At 38.0% G+C, this 11371-nt stretch overlaps 1 protein-coding gene across 2 annotated transcripts in view; it reads right to left on the bottom strand.

Annotated features, from left to right (window-relative positions):
• Nucleotides 1–804: 804 nt before the first annotated feature.
• BANK1 (B cell scaffold protein with ankyrin repeats 1) overlaps nt 805–11371 on the bottom strand; it is a 157213-nt gene continuing 146646 nt past the window's right edge. For both annotated transcript variants that reach the window (XM_075149623.1, XM_075149624.1), the window contains 5 exons: nt 11021–11202; nt 9337–9400; nt 7768–7838; nt 4373–4422; nt 805–1414 (listed from right to left, as the gene is read on the bottom strand). In XM_075149623.1, coding sequence (XP_075005724.1) covers nt 4378–4422; nt 7768–7838; nt 9337–9400; nt 11021–11202 — 362 coding nt within the window. In that variant the 3' untranslated portion in view covers nt 805–1414; nt 4373–4377. The remainder of the gene's footprint in view (nt 1415–4372; nt 4423–7767; nt 7839–9336; nt 9401–11020; nt 11203–11371) is intronic.

Genomic DNA, 11371 nt, shown 5'->3' with positions numbered 1-11371 from the left:
TGTGGGATAGAAACTTGCAAGATTCTGTCATTATTTTAAAATCCCAACATTGTGTTTTTAGCTTGTTTTTACTTGTAACAGTTCTTGGCATAATAATTTGTTGAAATTGGAAAAATAATGACCCTCAAGGCTCATAAGTCTGAACATCAAATCCACTCCCCTCTTCCAAATTTGGGTGTCACATTAACATGTAGTTAAGGAGCAACATTTATTTATATTTAAGGGTTTCTGATTATAAGTAGTTTTCAGGTTTTTCTAACTAGAATTTAAGTGCAAGCATCTCTTAGTACATGCAAAGCAGAGATTCAACACTACTGAGAGCTTGAGGGGAGGCTTGCTATGAACAATTCAGGTTCCTGAAGATGTCTGCGAATAACGCACAACTAAGACCTTAGTAAAGATTAAGGTCCCTGTGGAGGCAGTTTTTGGCTAACAGCATGTTTAAGAAGGCTTGTGCAAAGCTCAAATAACTAGGGTGGGGGAAGTCTATTTAAGCTCCTACTTATCTGAAAGTTAAAATATTCTCTTATACCCTCTGCAGATTGCATATGAGATTTTTTTTTTTTCCTTTTTTGTGTATGAAATCGGGCAAGTCATCTTGCATACCCCTGTATCGTCACATGCTCACTTAGATTTTGGAGTATATCACTGTGGGAATGCAGACCATTATACCCGTTAACCATATTTATTCCTTCACTTTTGCTGTGTAAATGCAGTAGAGATTCTTTTGGTTTTTTTTCTGGATATCACTTACCTTAGGCAACTTATTAAACAAAACACAATTTCATTGTAAACCCAATTCTTGTAATCACTTTAATGCATTAGTACATAATTAGTACTGATTTACATAGTTTGACTTTAGAAATTAGCTTTACTTTGAGTACAATTATTTAAACTAATGATGGAGTACAAATATTATTCCTAGGAAAGACAAATTTATATACAAAGTTTATGCAAAAATGTCTTTACAAAAAGTAAAAACTAAATTTTATGTATTATAACTTCATAATCTTCATAACTTTTCATGATCTTCCTCTTTTGTGCATAAAATCTACTTTTAAACAACTATTAAGCATTATGGAAAAATTGAAATGGGTTTAAAAATAATTAAACAAAGCATGCAATATATCTTTATATAAATCCTCAGCTGTCATCTTGGAAAAAAAATTGGCAAAGAAAAAATGTAAAATGCAGTGCTGACTTTACAAGAAGTCTTACTAATTTGCTTTAGTGATACTGGACTTCTTCCAGAGTTGGCCCAGGTGAGAGATTCCAAGACACCGGAAGTGCAGCGATGATCACACAGCCATGTCACAGCAGTATGCGCTGGAGCCTCAGCCTGCCAGGGCGCAGCTTGGAGATGTGTGGGATGCCACGCAGAGGAAACTGATGCACAGCCAGCTGAAGAACTGCACTGTAAGAAATAACGAAAAATGCCTGTTATTCAATAGACTGGTCATGTTTGTTTAGAAGATCAAACGCTGTATTTGTTGAAATGAGTATGACAGAATCAAAACCACAGTCTTCAGATCCACCAGCTGGATCTCAACTCCGTTACTCTCCTCCCCCCTTGCTTAAGGAAAGTGTGATGATCTATGGGTAGGCATGAGCAACATAGCTAAGAACTTTGCACTGGAGTTGGAGGCTCGACTTTGGAAAGTCAGAATATTAGCAATAGAAATGTAGTTTTTGAATGTTTTATCTGCAATTTTTTTGTAATAATCAAACACTCAGAAATCTCCCTGCAGTTAGTCAGAAAAAAAGTGGTCTGTCTTCAGACACAGGTGGTTTTTTGTTTTGTTTGGGGTTTTTTTTTTTTTTTACAAGAAGGGGCCAGTCCTCCTAAGTGATATGCACACTATTGTTGTGTACACCACTGAATGTATTTCATAATTTTTAGAAAGAATACTGGAGTCTTTTTTTTTTTTTTAAGACTTCATTGGGTTGTGTTTGTGCCGAAAGCACATTTCAGACATGCAGTTAGTTTCTCAGAGGATTTTAGAATTTCACCTTAAATGCATGTTTTCCAGTGCATGCGGGTAAATGAACATTCCCTTTCCAACTTTGTAATTTTTCTATTAATATGATCTCCTTGAAAGTGGTGTAAAAGACAGAAGAATAAAAACCAACCCCCAAACCACCAAGTTTTTTTTAATCTTGCCAGGGCCATTCTACTACTTTACAGCTGCGGCACATATGCCTCTACATAAACTCTTTGCTTTTCAAATACTAGCATATTTAGTGCTATAGCATTATAAGGCCTCTGAACCAACCTGAAGACAGAAAACAGCAAGAAAGCTATGGAGAGGCCATACTTTGCAGAAGAGGAGAACCTCGGAGTTGGTGTGGATAATTCACAAATAGAATTGATTAAATGTGCTGGATAAATTGTATTTTGCAAGTTCTCCCACATCTAATTCACCTTCTCTCTCCCACGTAACAATTTTCTAAAAGTGACAGAGATCACCTATTCTGATCCCAGGGGTAATTCCCCCTCCCCCCTCTCGCTTTAGCTGCAATTTATAAGCACCAAGTTTTTCATATTGGATTTCTCCAGCTTCAGAGCTTTTAACATTCAAAGCTTTTTTACCCATTTAGTGTAGGTGACTTCAGCTCTACTCAAGGAAGCAGCTCTGTTAGGAAAGCCCATGTAGGAGTTGAGCTGCCCCTTGAAAAAGGAGTGATAATTTTTCATTGTCAGGTCACGCCACAAGACTAATTTTTTTTGTCTTATGAGAACTTTGGAGGAAGGGGGCCTGAACAAGTGATTTAGAGGATAAGCAGCGGCAGAAGAGGTACTATTGTTTTATGGTGTGGGCACTGTACTCCAGTGAGCTGGCTCCAGAAATGAGACATGGAAACACAGTTCTCACAAGGAACAACTGCCGCCTCCTTTACATGAGAGAAGGGTGGCAGAAAAGACCTCACTGAAGATTATCCATTCTCAGTGCCACAAAAATAACGCTACAGCAGTATAACATGTCATTCCCTCCACTTGGAAAAGCTGGAGAGGCAAACTGAATCAAAGTAACTTAGCTAGCAAAGACTTTAAAATTACATTTGTCTTCAGGAATAAACTGTATCATTTTGTTACTGTGGACAAATATTATTTAATCCCTTTTATAACTCTAATAATGCAAAATTACAAATACTACTCATATCTAAAATGGTAAACTTTAATTTTGAAACTTTCAGGTCCTAAAGTCATCTGAAGGAAAGGAAACTGAAGAAGAAAATCTAACTCTGACTTTTGGAGCTGTTCAGCACAGACCGTTCTTGCAGAGATCAACAAACTGAACAAATTCAGTGCCTAAGAAAACCAAGGGATCGGAAATTTGTTAAAGATCTCAAGGAAAAGATTTGCACACACATTAACAGAATGCAGACATCCTTGTTCTTGGCCTTAAACTTTTAATGGCAATCATCCTTCTGTACATAAGAAAGGTTGCATGACTCCTTCATTTTCAGAGGAATTAGCAAAATAAGAACTTTTCCAGGTGATTATTTCACTGAACCCTGTTCTCAGAATGAATGCAAGATAATTCATGAAGTCTACAACCTCAGATGGTGATCTAAGTTCAGTTCCTGGTAAGTTTGTTCTCAGCACAGATGTTGAAAACTGAACTGATTAAAAAAAACCACAAAAAACAATCACCAAACCCCCAAAACCCCAATGAATGCCATAAAACAGATTTGTCTACTTTTATCTCCTAGCAGCAAGCCTAATGATCAAGTTTCATTGAAAGGTAGACATACAGTTTTAAAACTGCTATGAGATATACATGGAAGCACACTGGTAGCATATAGTAGTTAAAAGCCTAACTATTAAAGATCTCATTAGATGCCCAAAACCAAGAAACTCACAATCACTAACACAAACATCAGAAAATTCTGCTGCTTGTGGAGACAGTATCATCACCTGTAAGCTTTCCAGCACTTAAATGACCATTGGTCTCTTGGTTAATCAGCATTTCTGGCCACATCCTTGCATCTACACCTCTCAACTTTATTTCGATATTCAGTATGTTTGACATTGCATGTGTGATCAGTATGTAGGACTACACTCTAATACAGCTTTTAGCTGCAGTAACTAATGGGAACTCCCTTCAACTGCATCCACAAGTCAGGTAAGTGTCTAACTGCTTGCAAATCTGCCCTGCAGTAACAACAATAGGTTGACACCTGACAAAAAATAAGTTCTAGGATAAACCAGATGATTATGGCTTATCTTGTGAAATCAGACCTCCGAGATGCACTTCCATTCTATTGTTAGGCAAATGCACTCTGATGGAAAGTATTTCCACAAGCGTTCATTTCCATGACAAATAATGTCTGTGTGTGTGTTTGTATACTTTAATTTATTTGCTCTTACCTCTGTTAATTAGATATCTGTTCCTTGTCTGTTGGGTTCCTAGTTGGAGACTAAAAAGAAATAGATGCAATTAATAAATATTCATGTATATCAGTGATAAATTAGGCCATTGCAGAATGTCTTTCAAAGTTGAATAATTCACAAAATACATACCTAGGATGAGTCACTTTTTATGTGTTTTATTTCAAATGTGAATACAACACATGTCCCTGGGAGCAAGACACATCCAAAAAAATAGGCAGGTGTTGTGTGGCAGAATGACATGAGGTGGCTTTTGTACAAACCTTACTTCTAACAGCATGGCTGGACTTTATTGGTGGCAATTAGGAGAGGCTGAGGGGTACATGGATATTCAGTTGTCTTGCTGAACTCCTCAGTCAACAGGTTGACTGTGGGCTTGCTCATGAAGACCTGATTTCGTGACAAATGGGCAGGAAACTGATTTTTGTTATTTTCTTGATTTTAAATTCGAGCATCATGTGAAGCTACAAAATACTTAAGAAACTGGAAATAAGCCAGGCTAAAGATGTAGCTTCACAAGTCCAATGGACGCTATTGTAAACTACCAACAAATAAGTATTTTCAAGACTAGAGGTCCTGGTTGAAATGCACACTGTTGAAGTCATGAAGAAAAAAAATCTTTTCTATGACTTCCTCACTCTCCACACATACAAAAGCTTGTATGTGCTTCAGGATCCCAAGTTATTTCAACTTTGCTAACTGGGTTAAGTAAAGAAGTTTGAGTTCCCATGGATCCAAATGTCAAAATTAGGGTCTGTCTTTGTTCATCCTCCTATTGACCTATCAGAGACAACAGCAATTGGTTAATGTGCTCAAAATTAAGTGCTGGTTTTTTAGTTTTCAGGGAACTCTAGACACTACCTGCAAGCTGGAGTGGCATCAACTGATGAATAAGCAATCTGTTAGCAACTTGGACCAAAAACAAGGTGCTGATAAGAGTTGAGGAATGAAGCCAGACATTTAGGATAGCGAATGTAATCAATAACCTGCCCATTTGTGAAAGGTGCATAGTGCTCTTTTGAGTGTTTTTTGGATGAAGCTGAGGAAGAAATTTGGTCTTTGGCAGCTGGTTGAGCAAACTTAATTGAATCACACCTGCTTTATGTCATAGGCATCTACAAATCTGGAAATCAAAATCTGGAAGAAGAAATTCTGTGGAGGCTGCCTTTACTGCCGTGGGTGACCTGGCTGTTTACAGTGCCTCACAGGAGTGGGTGAGTATTAAACAGTCTATAGCAACAGAGAAAAAAGTTGTCCTTCTTGGGCATGAAGGCCACTTTCAGTGTAAGTACTTACTGATTTTAACAGCTAAGAAATAAATGGTTTCACCTGAGTTCCCTGTGGAAAAAGCTTTTGACCCTTCCACAGCAGGCCACCTACCTTGTCAGTCTTGCCAAGGATCCCAAGACTGGAACAGATGCAAAGACTGAATTGCTCATTTGCCCCCCGGGTATATTTGTCACTAGAGGACTACTAAGCATCTGACATGTTTCCCAAGATCTACCTTCATTTAAAACTATTATGTAAGTTGCTGGCATTGAAATAATAATAATAATAATAATAATATTAAGTTAAGCTTAACATTTGCTTAATGCAGTATTGCTCTTCTGAAGTCCATCTGAGTTAGTTTGTCTTCTGCGGCCTTTATCTTGCTCATTACCTAGCAACGAAGCAGTGACACCTACTACTCAGTTCTTGCTACTACGCCAAGAGTGGAGAACAGAGGGTATCAGTCATTCCTGGTTTTGATGAGGAATCTTACACTATACTAGCTGTATCCCTAAAGACCAAGTTCAAGATTCTACAGAGATTAGCTGCGAGGGGATAACTAACTACCAGCAATTCAAACCATCTTATGTAGTTTCTGCAATCTTGCACTTCATTTTTAGATGCTGGATGACTAAATCTGGGGGATGTGGCACATAAGGTGCCATAAGTAACTGCAATAGGAGACAGATTTTGAAAATCTCATTTTCAGAAACAGCTAAATGAGATTCACATAGGTAATTCAAATGGCCAAAGATGCAGATAGGCATCATATAGGTTTTTTAAAAATTCCTGTGTGCTAGAAAGTATGGACATGGAATGCATGCGAAAGCTGCGTTGTCTTTTAAGACTTTAAAGGAAACTTGTCATCCTTACATAAATGTTGTCTAAGCTGCAGCCATTCATTCTGTTAGTGGAGACACACAAACCCAAGACTCTCAAGCCTTATCTTAGGCTTAAGGGTATAGGCAAGGAATCAGTTACACAGAGTCAGCTGAGGTCTAACCATACTTGTATGCTCATGCCTTGTGGGACCCCACAGCAGCAGCACGCATCTACCTCACTGTGGGCACTTTCTGCTGTCCCGATTTGGTAACATCTCCCAGAGGAGCCCTATGGCTGAGGACTTCAAATGCCAAGACACACCTCATCAGTTCAACTGTTTCAATTCTGTTGTTCTCTCCATTCTTCCTTGTCTCCTACTCTGTAGTATTTCACAGTTGGCACAGTGGCTTTCCAAACAGTGTATGAGCCTCGCTTATAGATAAAGTTTCCCATAGGCAATAGGCTACTTCTAGTTCAGTGTTTCGGTGGTGTCAGAAAAGATGCCGAGGAAAACCTTAAATACCTTAAAAAATCTGGGCCACTCAGACCAAAATGGAGCTTTTGTCCCCAAATAATTTATGTATTTCCATGAAATTTTATTAAAGGTATTTTTTGTTGTTGTTCTGTTGGCTAACATCTTACTTCCCTTCTTGGAAAAAAGACATTATCAATGTCTATGGGCAAGACCGTATGTATATTATATAGTAATGAGATAAATCACTGTCTGTGCCTGTACTTTCTGCAAATGAACATTCTACATGCTTAGTCCTTATTTAGTTGTTCTTAAAATAGGTTTTTGTAGATATTTCACGCCAAGAGTGACAGAACCTTTTGCTTTGCCGTTGATTTTTTTGAGGGGTGTTATTCAGTCCCATATTAAACTGTTGCAAAATGAGACACGAACTTTGAGATAGCATCAAATGTTATAATGAAAGACTGAACTGAGTGCCACTCTCATTAATAACTTTCATTACAGTGGAAACAAGATCAAACTTACCAAGAAACTAAAAATTATATTCCATACTAATTTATAGGAGATATTTTCTTTTCTCATTAAAATAAAATCAAATTCCTTTTCTAACAGGCTTCTGATGTGATCTCTTTAAAACCTCAATCAAGTCTTCAAAAACCGTCTATGAAAAAGACTATCCAAATCCTGATTTCAAATGTGGAATGTGAGAAGGAGGCCCATGTTTTTAAAGGTACAGATGGACAGTCTGTATACAGATGTAAAAACTAGAATTCACTAAACAAATCTGAGAACTGCTAACATTCATACATACCGCTTTATTAAATGGCATCTGGAACAAAAAGTCTCTAAAATGGATGCTCTCTGGTCTGCTTTCCTTAGGAACTATGAAAGAGAAAAGAATGTGATTGTCATTTTTGCTTCAGGCAATTTATTTATGTCTGGACTTGGGTATTGATCTTCTGAGATCCTTCTCTACTCTTGCCATCAATATGCTTTCCAGTTGTAGAGGGAGTTCCGCCTTTTAGAAGTTTTTTTTTCAAGAATTTAAATCTTTGATAATGAAGTGCAGTGTTGGACAAGACAGGGGCCTCCATAATGATTCTTTCCATTGTATTTCTGCAGTGCAAAGCTGCTGATTTATATGCATCACAGGATATAAGATAGTGTAACAGAGGGCAGAGAGATTAAGATCAGAAGGGAACATAGTGATCACTATCTGAGTTACTGGATAATTTCACAAAATTTACAATTCTGCTGTTGATACTACTGGTATGATTCTATGGTACCTACTGCTGGTATGATTCAACAACCAAACTCTGGAGAGAGAGAGGACAGCTACAGAAGCAGGACTGATGTGGCCTTAAAAGAAAACCCTACAGACAAATACTTTCCAAGAATCACCCTCATGTCATCACGAGCTTTGCCTTGCCTATAGAAAACAGATTGTAGGAACAAATGCCCTCAGGCTCCCAGCACCTTGTGAAGGCTTACGGACTGAGCTGTTCATGTGCTCAGGACGCTGCACCCCTCCCAACCACAGAGGGTATTAAAGCTGAAATATAAATAGTCTGGACTGCAACTCTGCCACTGGGCCAGCAAGAATTTCCCTTAATTACAGTATCTCACAAGTCCACATAAATACAACACTGTGTAACAGAATAACGAAAGCAATACTGTGAATTATTTTTCTCTCTTGCAGTAAGGGAATAACACATTTAGGTGGTAATTTTAAATAGTGATATACAAATGGTACTGAGTCCAATGTGAAAAAGCAATACTGAATTTCCCATCCAAGAAGGCATATGTACTGAAGTTTACAGAAATCATAGGCCAAAAGTCAATACCATCTAATACAATCTTTTCATAACAGCAAGAGAAAATAATTTGCAGGAAATGCAGGGGATTTATACTGCTGCAGATGACATTCAGTCACAAAGGGAAAAAAGCATCTTAAATGACCAATGGTACAGCTTTTATTAATGACTCACCATACTGAACTGCTGTAGCAGTGGAAAATTCATTAAGAATTTGCAAGTGCAAATTGATAGCTGATTTACAAATAAAATATTGAAGTCATCAAGTAAATTGTTCTAAAGAAATCATCTACCCTAATTGTAATGAAGCAGTAGGAAACGGGCTACAGAAAAGCTGAGCCACAAAGACTTGGTAAATTTTCTGCCCCATTAACTCTCAGTGAGCTCATCTTTGGGATGAAATCTTGACCCTGCTGAAGGCCTGATTACACTAAAATAACTTAAATATGGTCAGACACAGAAAACGCTCATTACAAATTCAATGCTTATGCTTTGGATCAGACCTTTGTAGTATTCTTACAGTTCAAGGCTTCAGTGTTCTGAAAGGCAAAGAAGGTGCGACTTACCATTCAGATTTTCCTTTTCTAGTCTGCTTCCAATAGTGGCCTCTCTAAGGTGGTGCACTTTTTCCTTTAAGTAAAAAACAAGCATAAAACCAGCAGCAGAAATCAGGAATGGAAGTTTACTGTAGAAATAATGAATAACTATAAAAAGCTGGATTCTTCAGCATTCTGAACACCAAGCTTCTCTCTCTTTTAAGAATAATTTAAAAAGACTGAATAACATCTATGATGCGCTTTAAGTAGATGCTAATTTTAGCATTTATACCTAAGAGTCTTGTGGAGTTTTTCCTATCAGTAAGTTATATCGATTCTGGTGTTAGATTACAGAGGCTTGGGAGTTTATTTTTTGCTTTGAACAAGCGAGTTTTCCTCAAAAATCCCAGTGCAGACCAGACAACTGCAGTGATATCATGAAGTAAATTCATCATGTTCATGTTGGGGTAACAGTGAAAGACTTCTCTACAGTACAATACCAAAGAAAAGTCACACATGCAATGCAGGGTATAAACTACCACTAGAAAGTAGTAGCTTTTTCCCTGAAGCAGTGAATCCTCCTCGAAATACACGTTTACGACTTAGTGCTGCTGTCTTTGCACAGATCAGATATCTGCACAAGTAATTCCCCTGACTGATAGAGCAATACTAGCAATTCCCATCTGCGTGCTTGGCCGCAAACAGATTCGGAAGGGGTATCCACCATTCTCTCGCACTGCTGCTGAACAGCTAGTGCTGTGCTGCTGGTGCCCAGCCTGGAAAGTGGGCTGCTACGCCGTTCTAAGCCCTTGCGCTTTTGCTGTTAAGTGTTCCACCGTGATGACAAAGCTCATTCTCTTTCTTCAGTAAATGGAAGCACAAAGAGCATTTAATCTCTCCTTGTTGGCAGCACCTGATAGCTCTCCTACTCTGTAGAGTAGAAAACTATCTTTGGTTCTCCTCTTTCTACTAAATGCACTTAAAGGACAACAAGGAAATATTTTTGTTAATACATGGCCTCATATAAAATGAGGGCATAACCTCTTCCTCCAGCTGTCTTGTTAGAAGTAATTAACAAACCTCCTCACCATGCCTTTCTCCTTAGCTTCTAGCTTTGATGCAGTCTTTCAGTGACTCAGTGTGTGGGCTTGTAAATCCTGTTTTTGTGCAACTCAACTTACTCCATACATTGAATATAAAGGAGCTGAAGAGTACTGCTAACAATTGTGAATTTCACTAAGTAGATTCAACGCTTTCAGATAGGCATAAAACCTGATATAAGTCAATATATATTAACAATGTATGCTTCATATAGTTATGTTCTGTTAGCTGACACTGTTCAATAGAGCATTCCATTTGTTCAGCTATAGAAGGTTTGTGGTTTCATAAAAGATGCGTAGACGAAAGCATCACCTAGCAGTTTAGAACAAAAGTCTTAAAAGATGAACATATTTAACTCAGGAGTTTAACCAAATGCAACAGCACCTGAAGTTAGGCAAAATAAATTCAGGAAGCCTCTCAAGTAATCAAACAACAGAGTAAACGGGCATCTAGAAGATTCAGAATCATAAGCAGCAAGTTCCTTGGGAGCTGATAGGCATATAAATCATGACTCTTATATTTGACCTCAGATGTAGGAGCCAAAATACAAGAGTTTGTTTTTGGAACTTCTGATCAAGATTCCCGTCAAGAAACATAAATTTCAGACTCATACCTGTTGAGTGGACCGTAGTCTCTGTTTTTCATTCTGCCACTGTTTAAATCTCTCAAGGGCTTCATCCACAGAAATTGCCCCCTTTTTCACCTGTTCTTGCAAGTGGATGAGTTCTTCCTGTTCAGCAGGGATGTTGTGTTTCACAGTGCTATCAGTTACTGTATCAGTGTGGCCTCTGCGTGCTGCCACAAAATGTAGAAAGATAAAGGTAAAAAATATTATTAACCCATTTCATTCCTTTCTCTTTATTATACAAGCATTTTTTTCAACAAAGGCATGTAAGCAGTGGTTTTATAATCTGACATCAATAAAACCACACCATTTTTAGGGTGGCTCCACCCCTCCCTTTTC

This window comes from Calonectris borealis, chromosome 4, assembly GCF_964195595.1.
Source record: "Calonectris borealis chromosome 4, bCalBor7.hap1.2, whole genome shotgun sequence".
In the NCBI taxonomy this organism is placed as follows: Eukaryota; Metazoa; Chordata; class Aves; order Procellariiformes; family Procellariidae; genus Calonectris; species Calonectris borealis.
The sequence above is the reverse complement of the archived record's forward strand: the minus strand, read 5'-3'. Positions and strand labels throughout refer to the sequence as shown.